Here is an 18838-nt window from a genome sequence, read left to right as displayed (position 1 = left end):
CAGAGCCCGTAGGGGTTTGCTGCTTGTCACTAGCAAAGCATTATGAGAGACAGCCCAGGCTGGAGAGTTAAGGGGGCACAGCGGTACCCCAGTTCCAGATTGTACCCTGGGGATCCAGTCACAACTGCTCAAACAAATACACCGGACCCTCGCTAGAACGCGGGATTTGGGATCCATGCCAAGTACCGCATTATAGAGGGGACTGCGTTAAAATGAAATTATATTTTTGGGACCGAAATTTCAGTACAGGTATATGTAGTTGTGTATTTGCAGGTTATAGCGGGCTAACGATAGCATCAAAACTCGGAACTGTCGCGAAAAACGAGTCTACAAGATATAGTACTCACCACGAAATTGCGTTTTGAAATGGAAGCGATTTTAATGAATTCGGTTAAATGCTTTGTGTGCTTTGTTTTGATTGTCCACTTTCAGGCGCCATAAACTTCCGTCTTCGCCTATGGAATGCCATAGAGACACTTCTGTCTTCGTGTATGGAATGCCATAGAGAAATTTATATACACTGTATATATAAATATGTATATAGAAATTTTTGTAGCACTAATTACCTTCACATCCATAAAGTATAGAAAACAAACTCCTACTTGAAGGAAACAATAAACGAGAAAAAAAGTGTTGCTTTATTAGAGATTTAAAGTAGATATTACAATAAACTTGTCTAGTTTTTCTTTAAAAAGTCGGTGAGTTGCTTTTGCTTCTTGCTGCTGTGCTGCTTCCGCTTAGCAAACTGCAAAAGACTACGTAGCTGCATAATTTGTATAGGCTCAACGTCTTGTGTCTCAAACTACCTCAAAGCAGTCTCTAAGCCGGCTACGGTCGCAGTTGACGTTGGAACGATGTCCTCTTCATCTTCCTCCCCTTCTTCCATGGCGAAGGCCAATTCTTCAGCTTCTGGAATGTTGTTTGGTCATACTGCCTGAAGAATTTGGTCATCCATTAGACTTTCAGCAATCGGACAAAATTCTTCTGCTTCATCGTCACCTCTTATCCAGGACTCGATATTTTGTGGCAGAACAGTTACCCCGAGCCCAGACAGTTGCTGGGACAGCTCCTGCAACCACTCCATGTCTGTTCTTCCAACTTCCTCCTCTGTAAATCCCTCGAAGTCGAATTCCACGTCAGACTGTGATACAGTATATGTGTCTTTCCTCCAACAATCTTGCATGAATGATAAGGTAATGAACACCAAGGTCACTTAAAACTCAAAAAAAATGTACTGTACTTAAATTTGGGATCCATGGCCGTGACCACGTTATATCCAAATTCGCGTTCTAGCGAGAGTCCGGTGTACTCTCAAGACTGGCAGGGCTCAGCTGAGACTGATCACCTTTGTTTTTCACAAGTGTGTTCATTTTACACTACAGGATTGGTATATATTTCAGTACCCTCCCTGCATTAAAAAATGGGGGTGGGACAGTCAGTATTTGTGCTTATGCAACTTCAAACCAGAAATATATAACATTTTCCTACCAGATCAGACCATTAGTTGATCACATCTGATGTAGAGCCATAGCCAGTGGCCAGTTCTTGGTGCACCAGAGAAATGTGAAAATTAATAATGATGATAACAATGCACCTGAACAATTGTACAGTGTTGTCCAGAGAGGAGGGATGCAGAAGGAAACTCCTTCCGTACTCCTTCATTATGTCCAGAAGGATAGGATTCATCCTATTTTAGCAAGTTATAACTATAGATATTCTAAAATTATCCAGTCCCTCCCCTTTTAAATTCAAGTACAGTGTATGACTCTGTGAGCACCTTCTCCCAGGGAAGTTAACACCATAGGCTGATTATATAGTGTGTGTATTTCTTTCTATTATATTTAAACGTACCTGTTATAAATTTTAATCAAGTATCCTTTGTGCTTATATTATGGGTCTCTGTAAAAAGGACCAATCCCTTTTCACTTTCTCCTAATCATAAATACCTCACTTACCCACCCCTCCCTGCCTTTCAAAAATGCCTATTATTTGCAGCCTTTTATGTAATTCCTGCCATACATCCAATTATCTGCATCAACCTTCTTTGTGTTTGGGGGGCGTTTGCCCAGCTGAGAAGTTGGGATTGTGTCTGTGTGACAGTATGTTGGAGAGGATGTGATAAAGATCATGAGGACATTAATACTGAAGTTATATTTTAGGGTATGTCCAATTTTGGGCCTGTCAGTCTTTAACTCAACATAGGACTTTTTGGCATTTCATGCTGTACAGTCCAATAAAAATACCATGGAGACAGGTTTTAAATTATTGGGGCCAGATTATTATGCTCTCAGTTACAGCAGCATTATCCCATTGAGTTTGCTAGGGCAGAATGGACGTGCCTGAGGGCAGAATTTGCTGCCCTGTTGAATTGGGAGCCAGACCTCCACAAGGATTTCTTCACTTCACCGATACAGCTGCGCCCCTGTAGTGCTGCTAATGCAGAGGCTCTAAGCCAATGGGAAATAGCTCTCCCATCGACTTAATTACTCCAGGCCCCGCAAGCGGCGGCCACTGTGTTGACGGGAGAAGTTCTCTGCGCCAACATAGCGCTGTCCACACTGATGGTTAGGTCGGTGTAACTTAGGTTGCTCAGGCGGGTGACTTATTCACACCCGTGAGCGACATGACTTATACTGATATAAACTGTAGTGTGTACATAGCCTAATTCTCCCTTCATACATGCACAGCTCACATTGACTTTTATGGGATATTAAACATATCGGAGGACAGAATTTAGTGCTAAAAGGAGTTGTTTTCCCCAATGAAGAAAACATTTCTATGGGTATAGCATAGTATGAGAAGGGTAAACTTGTGGTTAAGGTGCTGGAGTAGGACTCAGGTGCTCCGAGTTCAGTTTCCCCCAGTCACTAATTTACTTCCACAGCCCTGAGTTGCTTAAGCCCCCATCCTGCAAGTAGCTCTGTGCAGGTAGAGCCCAATGGGAGCCTTAATCTCACTTGTCTCAGCCTTCCAGCTGTAACTTGGGGATAATTCTTCCTTTGTCTGTCCTTTCTATGTAGACTATGAGCTAGACAGTCTCTCACAATGTGTTTGCACAGCGCCTTTCACACTGGGGCCCTGATCTCAGTTGGGGCATTAGTATAATACAAATAATAATCGTCATAGAATATTATTAGAAAGTCGTTAATATATAACATTAATAATCCTGAGAAATGAACAGAACTTTTTAATGTGATTCTCTCTCTCTTTTTTTGGCCGGTGGGGCGGGAGGGGGGGCAGGGGCAGAGTTGGCCCCATCATGTTGTGGACCCAGCAATTTATTTTAAAGTGAAGCAATCATGTTGCAAACTGCCTGTCTGTCTCTCAAGTACAGTCTTGCAAAAAGTCCTGCACAGCTACTTTCTTGCTAGACAAATACCACCAGGAGGAAAGCAGGTGTTTGAGTTTTTTTCCTTTTCCTTCAATGGTTCAGTAGGAATTCCCCCCTTCAAGGCTTCTGAATGATTAATCATAGACTAAGTCATGTGCGTTTGGCTTGAGTGCAATAATTATGCTGTGAAAGGAAAGTCAGTGTATGTGTAAAATATAAAATACACAAGAGAGCAAAAATAAACAGAGATTTTTGTCTCTCCCCTGTCTCGTTTTGCAGAGAAGGAAATGATTTGACCACATCCCTAAGGGCTGTTTCACTACTACCAGCATGAACAGTGCACATTGTGGAATATTCCTCAGTGTGTTTCATTATTTGTTGTATCTTGTAGTTTTGCAAACATTTTGCGGCCAGGTTTCCTGAAACATTCAAGGTTAATAAACAACCAAAACAAAAAACCACCAACCAACCCAAGTAAGTAAAGGTCTCATCCCACAATTCCTAGATTCCAAGGCCAGATAGGACCATTGCCACCATCTCATCTGATCTCCTGCATAACACAGGCCATAGAACTCCCCCAAAACAATTCCTGTTGGAACTAGAGCAGATCTTTTAGAAAAACATCCAAGCTTGATTCAAAATTGCCAGTGATGGAGAATCTGCCACAACCCGTAGTAAATTGTGCCAATGGTTAATTACCCTCACTGTTAAAAATGTACACCTTATTTCCAGTCTGCATTTATTTCGCTTCAACTTCCAGCCATTGGACCGTATTATACCTTTCTCTACTAGACTGAAGTGTCCAATATCCAATATTTGTTTCCAATGTAGGTACTTATAAACTGTGATCAAGTCTTTGTTAAGCTAAATATATTGATCTCCTTAAGTGGATCACTATAAGCATGCTTTGTAATCCCTTATTTGTTCTCAGGGCTCTTCCCTGAACCCTCAACAATTTATCAACATGCTTCTTGACTTGTGGACACCAGAACTGGACACAATAGTCCAGCAGTGTTTGCAGCAGTGCCAAAAACGGAGGTAAAATAACCTCTCTACTCCTGCTCGAGATTCCCCTATTCTTGCATCCCAGGATCGCATTAGCTCTTCTGCCAACAGTGTCACAATGAGAGCTCATATTCAACCGATTATCCACCACAACCCCCAAATCTTTTTCAGAGACACTGATTTCCAGGATAAAGTCCCCCATCATGTAAGTATGGCCTATGTTCATTGTTCCTAGCCACAGACACTTACATTTAGCCACATTAAAATTATATTGCTTGTTTGCACCCTCTTCATTATTTACCACTCCTCTAATCTTTGGATCTGTGCAAGCAGAACCCTGCATTGGATCATGCCTATGACCCCGAGATAGCAAACACTTATGCAAGCGCAAACTTTACTCATCGGAGAAGTCAGTGGAATTTCCCATGTGAATAAAGTCACAAATGTACATAAGTGGTTGCCTGTTCATGGCCTAAGGCCCTGATCCTGCAATGAGCTCCTGGTCCGCAAACCCTTAAGTCTGCCTGGAGCCCTATGGACTTCAGTGGAGTTCCATGATGAGGACTGTAGGTGGTTGTTAGGATTATTGAAAAACTGCATACCTATGCCAAAAATGAAAAAAAAAAAAAAAAGTATGCCACTTCTTTCTAAAAGCATCGACAATTGCCAGGTGTTTTTGTGTATTCACAAATGGCTGCTGAGAGTTAAACAGATGGTCTGTATTTTCCTCCCCTGTAGCTGCTCAGTGAGTTATGAAAGTTGCGCATTTTAGCAGGCTTGGGCCCATACTATGCTTCTTCCCAACCACTGGGTTCGTCTATTTTTATTTTAGCAAAACATTCCACTGCAGGGTTTGTAATCCGGCCATTCCTGAATTGTGTTTAGTGCATAAGGACTGGAAAGTAAATTGACCTGAAACAAATATGACTAATCTATTCAGGGAAGCGGCCACCACCAAACAGCACAGCAAAAAGAAAATAGAACTTTATGCTCAGCTTTAACAGGGAGGCAGAGAAGAAAACTGCTTTTGAATAAAAGTCCCTTTGAGGGTGACTAGACTCTCTACATCCTCCAAGTCACCAAGCCAGTGGGCGCTCCATGCAGGTGTCTGACTACACGCGGGAACCCGCGGGGTTTGGGGCCAGAGTTTGCACCGCATCCGGCCGGCGGTGAGGGTTCAGCATGGGCATGAGGCTTTGCAGAGCGAGGGGCCAAAGGTGCTCGGAGGGGATTGTGAGCAAATCCCGACCCCCGTTCGCCAGCTGTACCCGGGGGGCTTTGCAAAGCGCTGGGCCCTCAGGCACTGGGCAGCCGCAGCGAGAGGTAGCAGCGCCTAAAGGCCACGGCCAGGTGGGTCCCGGCTCGGCGGGGAGCCGGGCCAGGGCGGGTCCGTCCCCGTGGCAGGGCTCCGCGCCGACAGGCAGCAGCTACCCCGCCGCCCCCTCCCCAGCCCGGGACCGTCACCCGGGGCTCGGCCGGCTCCGCCCCCCGCCCGCGGGAAGGGGGCGAGGCCGCCACGCGGGCGGGGCAGAGAAGCGACACCGAGTCACGGAGCGCGGCCGCCGGGGAGCCCCAGCCCGAGCAGCGCCCCGCCCGCCAGCCCGCGTGAGTCCGCCCGGCCCCCGCTCCCGCACGAGAAACTTCCGCCGCCGCCGCCGCCTCGCCGGGGCAGGCGAAGAGGCTACGTGAGGTTCCCCCCGACCCCTCCCCAGGAGGTGCCCGGGGCTCCTGGCAACAACCCCCCCCCGCCCGTCCTGCAGCGAGACCCTGGCCCCTCCCCGTGGCCTCTGGGCGGGGACTGACTCTCCCGCTGCTCCCCACTTCCCCGGGAGTGTGGCCGGGGCCCCCAGCCCCGCGCGGCGTGAGAGACCTGACCCCAGCTCGCCCCTCAGGCGCTGCGCGCTCCCCCCGTGACTGGGCCTCCCGCTGGGGAGGGAAGGGGTTTGCAGCCTGTTTCCATGAGACGCTTACAAACTCTCTCTTTCTTTTCTAGCCTCCGTCCTGTTAGTGGGCTCAGGCTGAGTAAGCCCTGATTGCAGGGGGAACGGGAAATCTCCTGGAGCCCTTTCAGATCTTGCTTCTTCGAGGGGGCTGTTCCTCCCACCCCCAGATTTACAATAAAAATTGAAGCTGCATTTCTTGCATCTTATGGTAAGAAGATACGGCTACTTCTGACCCAGTTATTAACGGGAGATACAACCTGAAGTTTGTTTTTCTCAGTTTTTGCATATGCAAGAAAACTGATTATTTTTACAAAGCACGTAAACTCTTGTAACCTTTTTCTGAGTGGAGGACCGAGCCGACATGAAGCTGAGGATCACAAAGTAAAGTGGATTCAGTACTAACCGCTCCTATAGTCCTGTATGGCTTGTAGCTTTCCTCATTAAGTTTAGCCGTGGGAGGGGGAGGCTAGTGAATTTGCAAAAATGGATAATAAATATGATGATCTGGGCTTAGAGGCAAGTAAATTTATAGAAGATCTCAATATGTATGAAGCCTCCAAGGATGGACTCTTTCGGGTGGACAAAGCTGTTGGCAACAACCCGGAATTTGAGGAAACCAGGAGAGTTTTTGCCACTAAAATGGCTAAAATTCATCTCCAGAAACAGCAGCAGCAGCAAGAAGAGGAGCTGATGTTGGCTGACACTGGCTCTCTAAATGGTGGGGCCAGTTTCAGTGTCCAGCAGCAGTTTCCAAACCATCCTGTGCCTGCAGTAACTCCGGGGGCCAGTAAATTGCATTCAGGAGAAAATATTGCCAAACCTCCTCTGGCCACAGCATCAGTGTGTGCAGCGCACCAGCTTGCTTTTCCACATCACCCACAAGCTGTTCCTGATGGGCAGCGAACAAAATTATACCAAGATGGCAAAACAGCTAGCAAAGAACATGGCTGTAGAGAGAATCTGGGGGATTCTGAGGTCTCTGAAGGACATGGGTTCCACAGAGCAGCCCATGTGGATCCCAGCACTGCAAAGCCATCTTTTCCTTCTCTTCCCCACGGACAGCATTATAATGAGAATCAGACAGGCATTCCTGCTTGGGGAGGAGATGCTGGTAAGTTTTCCATCCCAAAATCTGGTTTGGGGAGTTTACGATCCAATGTTAATCATAGTGATCAGCTACCAAGGAGTCCTACAAAAACCCAAGCTGATCCTCACCCTTACCAGCATCAGAAGTCACTGAGCTCCTGCAGGTCTTCTGAAAGTGGGTATGGAAGCCAGGAAAATGGGAATGAAAGCAACAGACTCAGTCGAGGCTATGACCAAAACTCAACTGGTCAGAGATCTTCCTCTTTCTCACATACTTTGACCCCCTTTTCAACTTCTACAGGGTTTGATGATGAGACAGCAGTGGGATTTCCACAGCAGAGATCTTCCTCATTCTCAGCCCCATCAACATTGCCTGCACAAGGGTTTTCAGGTCTGTCTGATCAATTTAGCCCAAACCCTGAGAGTGAGATGCTACCTTCTGGCATACCACACAAAACCAGTCGTGACCGCTCGTTATGGTACCATGACAATTCTAGTTCTTCCACGTCTAGTTCAGCTCCTACTCCATTGCCTCCAAGCGTAGATTATCAGCAAGCCAGTGCTTATCCCAAGTCTACAGCCCATTTCATAGTTCATGGTCAAAATCACAGGCTTAATTGTCCTGGCTCTGGCATAAGTCCTGAGCAGAATTCCATCAGCGTAGCTTCACATGGGCCAATGATTTCTGATGCTCCAAGGTCTCCATTTAAAGAGGGCATAAGCAGTCTGCAGCATGACTCAGGACACCAGGAAAATTCCAGTTCTACAAAAGTAAAGTTACCCTGTCAGACCCTCCTTCCACAGCAGGAACAAGGGCCGTCTGCAGCTGAATTAAAATTAGAAGCACTTACCCAGCGTCTGGAGCAAGAGATGGATGCTCGTCCCAAGGCTGACTACTTTGGTAAGTATATATGTCTGAAATTGCAATCTGTAAGTTATATTAACGCATCTGACAGTACTAACTGCTGTAAGGTTCACTTCTTCAGAGACTAGGAGGGAAACACACTTTTTTTTTTTTTTTTTCTGCCCTCCCTTCAGTGGTTTATTTTTTTACTTAAGTGTCAGTTACTACAGAGGCTAGAAATTATTTTGACTAGGAAACATTTTTCCATTTCACTTGTTTTAAAGCAAGTATTCCATAGTAACTTCAGGAGGGAATGATGAGAGCAGGGTGAGGTGGAAGGGTTATGACTTTTGAAGTATCTTAATTAATTTTTGATTGCAATTTAACATCTTTTAAAGATATTAATAGACTACCTCCTTTTCTAAAAATTGTGTGTGATTCAGCTTCAATTAAGTTTTTTTTTTTTTAATCGATCAAAAAGTTGGACAAGGCTAAGGCTTGCAGCTATTCAACAACTTGAATGAGCACATCTGAAAACCAGGCCATAAATGTACTGCACTCTACAGATCAGATCCACAAGTTGTCCAGTGCTGCAAGGTATGCTTGTATCTTGCAGTGAAAAGAGAAGGAGAACTTAACATCTGAGGGTACCTGAATAAGTAGTTAAAATATTCTGCTGATTTCAGTCCATTTGATATCATCGGCTGACAATGACCTGTTGGCAAGTTTAATAGTATATTTTCTCTCTTTCTCAGTCATGTCGTAGCTTAACAAGATAGAGGATATTTAGTCTGGTTACCCAGTTCTTGGAAAGAGTGGGTCTGATCCTGTTTCCACTGAAGTCAATGAGAATTTTGTGATTAACTTCAATCGAAGTAGGATCATGCCCAGTATGACTTTTGTTCTTCCCTGTTTTAGGCCAAGCCTACACTACAGAGTTAAGATGATGTATGGCTTAAGTCGACCCAGTTATGTCAGTGTCTATAGCCTTGCTCCCGCTAATGTAAGTGCCCTACTACACCACCATAATAACTCCACCTCCATGAGAGTGGTAGGGCCTATGTTGTTGGTGGTAAAGTGTTGCAGTGTCTGTGTAGACACTGTGTTCCTTAGATCAGCTGTGGCAGTCATAACTGTCAATTTCAGGGCTCCTGACTGGAGCTGTGAAATTGACAAGAAAGGCTGTTGGCTCCCTGCTGTGGACCCCCTGCCAGGATCGCAGCTCAGGCTATCACCCCAGGGTGCCTGGGGGGGGGGGATGGGGAGTGGGGCAGTGTTCCCTCTAATTTTTCTCACCCATGTGCGGAATTAATTTTGTTATGTGCACCAATATGGAGGTGATGTGTCACACATCACCTCCGTATTGGTGCACATAACAAAATTCTTGTGGTGGGGGTGGGGCTGAGGGGTTTGGAGTGTGGGAGGGAGCTGGGACAGAGGGTTGGGGTGTGAGGACTCCGGCTGGGGGTGCGGACTCTGGGGTGGGGCTGAGGATGAGGGGTTTGGGTACAGGAGGCTGCTCGGGGGCTATGGCGGGGAGAAAGGAATCCCCCCAGCTCTCTCTCTCCGCAGCAGCACCTGGGCTTGGGGGGGGGAAGGGGGAGAGGCACCTCTCCCCACAGCAGCAGCTCTGGGGCTGCAAGATAGGTGCCCCTCCCCCGGCCCCAGCAGGTCTGGGCTGGGGGAGGGCTGCCCTGGCTGTGGCTGGGTCTGGGCCGCCCTGGCCCTCTTGGGGCTGGCCTGGGCTGTTCCTGGGCTCGGGGGGAGGGGTGCCATTGCCACGGCAGGTTGGGAGCCAGGCTAGGTCAGGGCCATCCGGGGGAGGGGGGGGCAAGTGGGGCAATTTGCCCCAGGCCCCACAGGGGCCCCCACGAGAGTTTTTCGGGGCCCCTGGAGTGGGGTCCTTCACTCGCTCTGGGGGCTCCGGAAAACTCTCATGGGGCCCGGGCCCCCAGAACTTCTTCCGCTCCGGGTCTTCGGCGGCAATTCGGCAGCGGGGGGGTCCTTCCGCCCCGGGACCTGCCGCCAAAGCACCAGGTCTTGGCGGCAATTCGGCGGCGGGGGCCCCCTGAATCCTCTGGGTGGCTCTGGGCTAGGTAGGAGCCGGGGGAGTGACCCCCCTCCCCTGGCTGCAGCAAGTCCCAGGCAGGTTCCCTGAGTGCCTGCACAGCACTAAATAGGCTGCCGTGCGGCTGCGCAGCTTACAGGGAACTTAGGTGGCCTGGCTGCTGCCTGGGCTCTCAGGTCCCCGCTCTGAGCCCGGCTGTCATCTGGGCTTGGAGCTGGGAGCCGGGGCGACAGCTGGGCTTGGAGCAGTGAGCTCCACCAAGAGCTGAGAGTCCATGCTCTCAGCCCCTCACACTGCCCCTCTTAAATCGGTGCAAGTGCTCTTGGTGAGGATGTGCTCCACTGACAGAAGGAGGGTAATGTAGACATGAAAAACCACAGTAATTACTGCGGCAGCTATATGCGGACTTAAATTTGTAGTGTAGACATGCCCTTAGATACATGGGTGGAACATCCCAAATGTAGCAGTAGCTTGAACTCTCCTTCCTAATGTGAAGTAACATTTTTCACCTCTGTGCATCTTGATCCCGTGCAGGCTTACAAACACAAACCAGGGGAAAAGACTTCATGCTTTTGGCTTACTCTTGCTGCTCCATGAAGGCCACCATTGCTGCTGCCAGCACAGGCAGTCTATACATCCATGATACTTGAGCACTCTATTCTTGCCAACATTACTATGAACTTCACAATAAACTACTGTGCAAGCTAAGTAGCTGCCAATAGTGGTATCTGAAGGACATATAGATTGTTTCTCCCAATGGTTAGTTGAGAACTGCATGGAAAATGTATTCCAGAATATCAATATGTGATGTTCCCCTGATAGAGAGTATAGTTGTAATCAAATTTAGTCCAGTGAAAGGGCAGATGGAGTAAAATGCCTATTGTTTCACATGACAATGATCTGACAAACTTTTTTTACTTTAGTCATTTTGCATGGCAGTGTCTTGTGTTCTTTTTGCTGCTTTTTGAGGATAGTGTTTTAAATACCATTCCTCTACTCTGAATATAGAATGCTCCACTGACTAAGCCCTGAGATTCTCTTCAATAGAGGATGCTACTTGGATTTTGGATTCACGCTGGTTTGAATGGGTGAACAGAGGAGCTGCTAGGCTATACATACTTTAATGTGTGTATGGGAAGTAGGTGCATGTCAGAGCAGACGGATGTAATGGATAACTAGATTTTTACCACCTTTAAATTGGCAGTAATGCAAGGTATGTGCTTTTTAACTTTCAGGAAGCATGTGGTGATGTAATGATATTTTGGTAACATGCGACGAGGTCTATATGGTGGGTCCACTGAATTATTTTTATCAGGATCCTGGGGAGAGGGAAAAAGATGGAGGCTCCTTAATTCCCAGTAGGTTCCAGTGACAAACTCCTACTAGGAAGCTATACAATGGGATGGGCAATGCAGCCAACTGAGAATAACATGCGTAAGGGAGCAGAAATGCTAGGGGAAGAAATAGAATTTGCAGCAGTTTTGAGTCCCAGATCTATGAAGGGAGGTTTAGTGGTGACTTCCTGGAATATTTTGAAAGAGTTGATGCAGTATAGAAGTATTACAAACTATTGCTGTTTTCTTCTCTCTCTCTCATTTTCACTTTTATGCATTCAGTATACTATTACTCAAGGATAAAGCACTGAATTGTCTCTAGAGAGACAAGGTGGGTGAGGTAGTCTCTTTTATTGGACCAACTTCTGTCGATGAGAAGCACATAAGAGGTACTCAAGCTTGTCTCTCTCACCAACAGAAGTTGGTCCAATAAAAGAGATTACCTCACCCAGCTTGTCTCTCTAATAACCTGGTACCAACATGGCTATAGCTACGTTTGCATACAACGAGTTGACTTGAGAAATTCTAAGTATTGTATTACAAATCTGTTTCTTCACTAAGCCAGTTCCTCAAGCTACCAAAACTTAGTATAGAAAAGAATTATTTTTATGTAACAATGATTTAAAAAAAGAGTAGCAGTTTGTTTTTGTTTTAAACGTTCCTCTGCATTATTGTGAACTCAAATGCAACACCTCAGCTGTTACCTCAGAACCAGGAATTGAAATTGGCTAGAGATATAAGTGCAAATGATTGCTTCTGAAAATGCTTTCATGTTTGGTAATCTGAAATGCTATTGGAAACACAGGTGAGATTTTTTTAAAAACAATATTTATTGTTTATTCTACCTCTGTCAGGAATGGATGTTTTTAATAAAGAGCTCTGCTCCTAACAAGGGAGATTTTGTATCTGCTATTGTGTGAAAATCAACTTTGGTAAACTTTTTATTTTATTTTAACTACTAAATCCAATATAGATAGGATTCCTCTGAGGACTACTGAACTATCTAGTTATCAGCCAACACAAGATTATCAGATTACCATACAAAATATTTCTGGCTTCTCAAACCATATATGGTATGGGAAAGGAAGGAAAGAACCAAAGAAGTCAGGATTTTTGAATAATACATACATGTAAGCAATGTCAGAAAAATGAGTCCTGCTTGGGTCTCTAGAGCTTTTTTGGCTTTTTTTTGTTTGTGTTAAGAGTGTTTTCTGAAATGCTGACTTCACTGCAATGGCTTATGCAGTATTTCAAAAGAGCCATAAGGAATCTGAGGGGCTATCTGTACAGTCAAAATCAAAGGCTATTATCCAACTTCTAGGTTAGGAATAAAAAACTTTAAGGGGTCTGTTTCTACTACAGTGGAGAAAGAGCCCTGAGTCCACGTGAGACAGATCTGGAAATTAACTTTGATTTTATTAAAGTTTTAGACTGCCATTGTCAAGGAAGCCTGAGGGAGCTAGGTACCTGAATCGAATGAATTTCTGTGGTATTGGGGTGCCTAACTTTTCCCTTAGGTTCCTTTGAAATTTCCTCATCTTCTCTCACTAGCTAAAGTTAAGGCCAGATTTTCAGGTGTGAGCACAGCAGGTGGACTGCAGAAATGTGCGTTTGCCCACTGTGTTGTAAGAGAACACAGACTTCTGAATGAAAATCATACAGTTCCAGGCCAGATCATGCACCACTAAAGCCAATAGACATTTTACTGTTGATTTCAATGGAACATGATTAAGCCCAGTGTGCCTGACTGTCCATTTGTATGTGCAGTTACCCAGTTTGCATGTACAAACTCAGGTTTTTGCAGGTGAAACAGGTGTGCGCACACATTATGAGTGTACCTCTTGTGCCCATAGATGGAAATATGGCTCTTAGTGTTTTAAAGACACTGGTTATCAGTAGCATTTTAAAACAAACTCGATGTGTTTTTTCATATTATGAGTGATTCTTAGATTTTTAAGGTCTAAATCCTCTCATTACTACTCAGGGTGGAGCTGATAAGCTGTTGGTATTTTATCAGAGCCCCAGGCATCCTAGTTTGAAGCTGAACACTGAGATGCTTTGTAGCAGGCAAGCAGAGTGGATCATGTAGTTGAGTTTGAGGATTTTTCCTTTCACCAAATTAGAACTCAAGATGAATCATTTAACCCAAGTGGAGACTTGGAATCTTGGCACATGCAGATGGTATAATTAGTTGTCAGAGCGGAGGGCAGTTGTGCAGTGAACTTGATGTTTCACTGCGCAATCATTGCAATCCGATAGCTGGTATTGCTACCAAAATGTTACAGATGCTGGAAAGATCATTTGAGGACTGCTGCGATGGGAACCTCAGGTAAAAACAGAAGAATTTTCTGAGGTTTTTTTTACATGCAAACTTTGTGGGCTGGAGATAAGGGCAGCTTTCTCTTTGGAAATGTGTGAATGTGTTCATTTCTGCCTGCTAGATGCATGCCTGTTGCTGGAAAAGCTCTGAAGCTGGAAGAAGTTTCATGTGTTTGGTGCAGGGAGAGGGGGGCGGGAAGAGTGGAATCGTGCAGTAACTCTTCCAACGTTCCTCGTTTCAGAACATGAATTAGTACACTTGTGGACAACACAAAGCTTATCTCTGTGCAAGGAAGCAAGTGAATAAATATTTGCCTGGGATATGACTCTTTAGGATTAAAGCTGTATATGACCCTCCTCCCCTCTCCTGGAAGCTGAACTAGACGTAAATAAAAATGGCTATTTTAAAGCAGGAGAGAGAGCAGTGACTGAGGATCAACAGTGGTGGTGGTGAGGGCCAGGCTGCAAAAGATATGGAGCCTGATTCACTCTGCCCTGTACTTGGTGTAGTCTTTTACACTAGTGCAATGTGAGTATAAAATGCCACCAAATCAGAATGGTGGCATTTTGTGCTCACTTTGCACAAGAGTAAATGACACCACAAGGTGTAGGATAACTGTGAATCAGGCCTAGGGGCTTTAAACACCTTGGACCAAGTTTTCACAAGTGCACAGACTATGGATAATGTGGAAAAATTGCATGTAGTGACCTGTTTCCTCTTTGCATACACAATTATCTGCATGGGCAGTTAGCAGACTTGCGCCAACCACTGAGTGCTAATTGAACAGGTATGCAGCCGCATTTGCCAAGCACTCACTATTCACGTGAGCCTCCCCCCTGCTTTGGAAATTAGCTCTTTGAGGAGCATTATTGTTAACTGTTGTTTTGTAGCACTCAGAGGCCTGCCAAGCACCTCTCAGTACATAGGCCCCTGCCCCAAAGAGCTAACAATGATAATGGTACTGGCCTCCTTTGTAAAGCACTTTGAGATCTACTGATGAAAAGCACTATAAAAGACCTAGGTGGTGGTGGTATGTTCTAATGTGGCCACGACTCTGTGAAATGTGCAACCACAAAACAGAATTGGGGTATGGGGAAGGTCAGGAGTTAGAGGAATAAGATTAGGGTTACTTGGGAAGGGGAATGTGCACAACATGAGGAAGCAAGGTGTGTCCTTCCTTTCTTTTTTTTATAATATATATGTTGTGTTGTTGACTTAGTTCTTGTGGTCCTCATGGTAGAAATGGGTTTTCAGGAGGGAGAATGAGAAGATAGTAGTGGCCAGGCAGCAGTCAAGACTGTCAGAATTGGTGGAGCATAGGGGTGAGATGGGAACAACATAAGAAGAAAGGTGGGGCAGAGTTACTCTGGACCTTGACACAAAAAGCAATACCATGACACTTGTAGCTCTTGGGTGCAAATATATGGGAAAGAACACACAGACAATGTATTGGAGACATTTAGATCAAAACAACTTGATTTTTCTTTCCAAATGTGACTAATTTCTTCCACGTAAATCTAGCCAGCTATAAGGAGGGGCCATAAACAAGCTTTAGTTAATATTAATGGCTGTAATTCTTGAAGCAACATAACTGTTAAAACTGCTGGTGAAGAATGAAATTAGTTATCAGAAGCAAATGTAGGTGTCAAGGGTTATAAAGAGTAAATGAGAAGAATAAGATCCACACAATTGCTAAATACCAACCCCAGATTTTGACCCAGTAAAGTGTCTTTATTATGTCACTTTGGACTTATATCACCCAAGTCTACCCTGAGTCATGCCCATGCTGTCTCCTCATCATCAGGGGCTGCGTCGGTGAAATGGCAGAATGTGGCCTATTGTCTGAACCAAAGTATCACATCCTCACATTCTCCCCTCTGTGGCTTAGGCTTCCTGCTGAGGAAGTACAGGTGGGCACAGATGTAAATGTGGCAGTGAAATATTTTGATTTGGACTGTGTCCCAAAAGGTCTTATTGCTTTTCAGCTGAACGGACTCTGGTGGATGGAGGTGTAATGTCCCAATCAGTCATACAGAATGCTATCATTCAGCATCATTTCATTGAATTCTTAGCAAATTAGGGATTATAAGGAATTAGAAGTGAAGTAGCAACATTTGGAGGAGAAAATGTTGTTTAGACTTTGAAATTTGTGGCAAACAGAAATCCAGTTGTTGAACTTAGTGGCTGGGACTGACATTTTGGATGATACCAGAGGATCAGATTCTGCTTCCGACAGCTCTGGGATCTCTTCTGACTTGCTGGACATGTGAGCCTGGGCTGTTTCCGGTGGCAGCATTTCTGATGAATTAAAATGAAGAAACCAAGTATAAGAGCTGGGACACAGCTCGCAAGGCTTGTTTTCAGTCCCAGCTGTGCTCCAAAGGTCCTGTTGTTCAGAGCTTCAGCTATAACTTGGGGCAGTTGCTTTCCACATGATGCTAAATGGAACAGTGACTTCTTTGTCCTGTTGTTCAGAGGCAAGCTGCCCTAGAAGCAGAAACTGAAATCAGCAATTTATGTCCTTTCCCTTTCCAAATATGGCTACCGTTCTCCCAGTGCACTTGAGTGTGAACTTGCTAGCACTTCACATATGTGATTTTTCAGGCTCGTCAGTGCTGACGAAAGGGATACCTTAGAGTACATTTTAATAATACATTGTGCAGGGTTAAAGGCGTGTTGCCTGATTTTCAGATGTGGATAATTTAATAGAACATCTTCATCCTGTGTTTTTAGATGCTCAAGTTGGCACTTGCTTGCCTAAATAATGTGCAGGTCTGAGCATCCAAATGCAGAATACAGGCATCCTACTAAGGCCCCCATTTTTGAAACATAAGCATATATACAGTATTCAGCCTTACGCTTGAAGTTGAGGAATAAGATATCTCCACTTTTACTCAGGCCTGATCTATAGAAGGAAATTTCCTTGTTGCTGCTGGTGAGCATCAGTGACATGTAGCTAAACCCATGGTGATGACCGTTAAACTGTAAGTGTAGGCCAGTAGAAAGCACGCTCAGCAGCATTACAAAACACTGGAGTTAGGACTTGCTTGGAGCAGGGCATAACTACAGTTCTGAAATGGAGTTGAACACTGTGTGTACTGCTTTCCTCTGGCAATTAACCTGTGATCAGCAGTAGCTCAGCATACATGTTGCTGGTGCCTGTCATCAGCAATAGGTTTGTTCTAGCATAGAGCAGGCCTAAAAGAGCAGGTTCATCATGGCAATAGGGGGTGAGCTGGGAGGGTTGTAGAGACTGAATAGTGTTAGGTAAAAATTATAATTAATTCTGTATTTTTTTCCTTAGGAAGGGGTCAGGTTAAAATGAGAGGTAAAGGCTTTCTAAAATACATTGCTAATACCACCTTAGCATAGTGATAGAAGTGAACACCCATCCCTGGAGTAATACCATTGACGTCAGTGTATTACACCAAGGTTTAATTTGGCCCAATGTTTTTTTTTGTTTTGTTTTGTTTTTAAAAGAACCTTGGGGTCTGTAGTGTGATAGGTTGTCACTGATCATGATAATGGCAGCATTTAAATAGCACCGCCTAGGATTGGAATTCAGCAGCTCTGTGAAATGAACTGGATGGTGAGTACCAAAGGGGTAGCCGTGTTAGTCTGTGTCCACAAAAACAACGAGGAGTTCAGTGGCACCTTAAAGACTAACAGATTTATTTGGTCACTTTTCTTGTGCTGCTATCATTTGGCTAGGGACAGCCTTGCAGAAAATTAAATAGCTGCTGTGTTCTACTGTGTGCCAACATTCCATTGGCCCATTGGCACTTTCACCCAGATCTATCCATTACATGATGCAGCAAGGAAGGTATGTTTTTGTCCTGCATGCCTGGTGCATTAGGTGTTCAGCAATTCAGGCAATTAAGGAGCACAGATGGCTCCATCAGGGTGGGGCATAATTTGGCTAAAACTATTTTAGTACTTTTCAGGAGACTTGGCCTGTGAGGTGAATTACAGATGTCTTCCCTCTCTGAATTGTAGTTGTTACTACTAATTCATATTGAGTGTCTGGGTACTTTCTGGAGAGGAAGAAATTATGTTCTGGAGGCTTAATGGAGAAAAAGTACATTTGCATGTACAAGGGCAAAAGTTAGGCACCTTTTAAATAAAATAAATATATAGATTCTGCAAAAAGACCAGTAACTGTCATGGAAGAATCTTAAAACTGCAAAATCTGCAGTTTTCCTGCTTTCCAGCATCCTTGGTTCTAGGCAGGAGGGAACCTTACAAATCAGCTTTGAGCTATGTATGTCAGATGACAGGACAAAATGTTGGGTTGTATCAGACTTTGACTTGCTATATATGCATTTGAAAGGTCAGGTTTTCCTCTGTTTATGCCCCAAATGCCTACAAAACTTAGCTTATCTTCCATTCTCTCTCTCTCCATCCTGTTTTACTTTCAGATAATGCATATTTTCATAAATATCTAAAATAGCTGTGCTCTCTGTTTAAGAAGATCCAAAAAGTTTTGCCAAATGATTGGCATGTTGGTGTGGATCCATAACCAGCTGGTGTGTTTGTTCAGACCACACTTGGACAAGTAGAATAGCTTTCTATTCTTCTCAGTCTTATGATTGGATTCTTTCCAGTTCTGCTCTTTGGATCTGACCACACTAGGGCTTGGAACTGTGTTTTGTAACAGTTTTCAGAGTTCTAGCCTAACGCATTGTAATGTGCTTTGCATACTCAGGGATACTATGTAGTAGGAAGATTAGTATCTGCTTTTCAGCAACAGTGCAAGTGTAGCTGTAGACAGGTCTCAGGCATTTTTACCACGGAATGATGAAAACTTGTTAGCAAGAGGGAGAAATGTTTGCTAAAATCCATAGCCAGCATGGTTCTGCCAGAGCCATACTTGACAACGCCTTTTGGGCACTGTTGCAGATAGTTTA

General features: G+C 44.8%; 1 protein-coding gene across 3 annotated transcripts in view; it reads left to right on the top strand.

Moving 5' to 3' along the window:
- The first annotated feature begins 5853 nt into the window (after window positions 1-5853).
- LOC113405147 (LIM domain-containing protein 1-like) overlaps window positions 5854-18838 on the top strand; it is a 55713-nt gene continuing 42728 nt past the window's right edge. The window contains exons 1-2 of one of the 3 annotated variants that reach the window (XM_026646059.1): window positions 5854-5941; window positions 6330-8266. In XM_026646059.1, the coding sequence (XP_026501844.1) occupies window positions 6763-8266 (1504 nt within the window). In that variant the 5' untranslated portion in view covers window positions 5854-5941; window positions 6330-6762. Of the gene's footprint in view, window positions 5942-5998; window positions 6022-6217; window positions 8267-18838 lie in introns of those variants that run through there. The other 2 variants (XM_026646060.1, XM_029914269.1) reach the window with 2 other exon arrangements.

Source organism: Terrapene carolina, unplaced genomic scaffold (genome assembly GCF_002925995.2).
Source record: "Terrapene carolina triunguis isolate 2854851 unplaced genomic scaffold, T_m_triunguis-2.0 Scaffold34021, whole genome shotgun sequence".
Taxonomy (NCBI): domain Eukaryota; kingdom Metazoa; phylum Chordata; order Testudines; family Emydidae; genus Terrapene; species Terrapene triunguis.
This window is presented reverse-complemented; position numbering and strand designations above follow the sequence as displayed.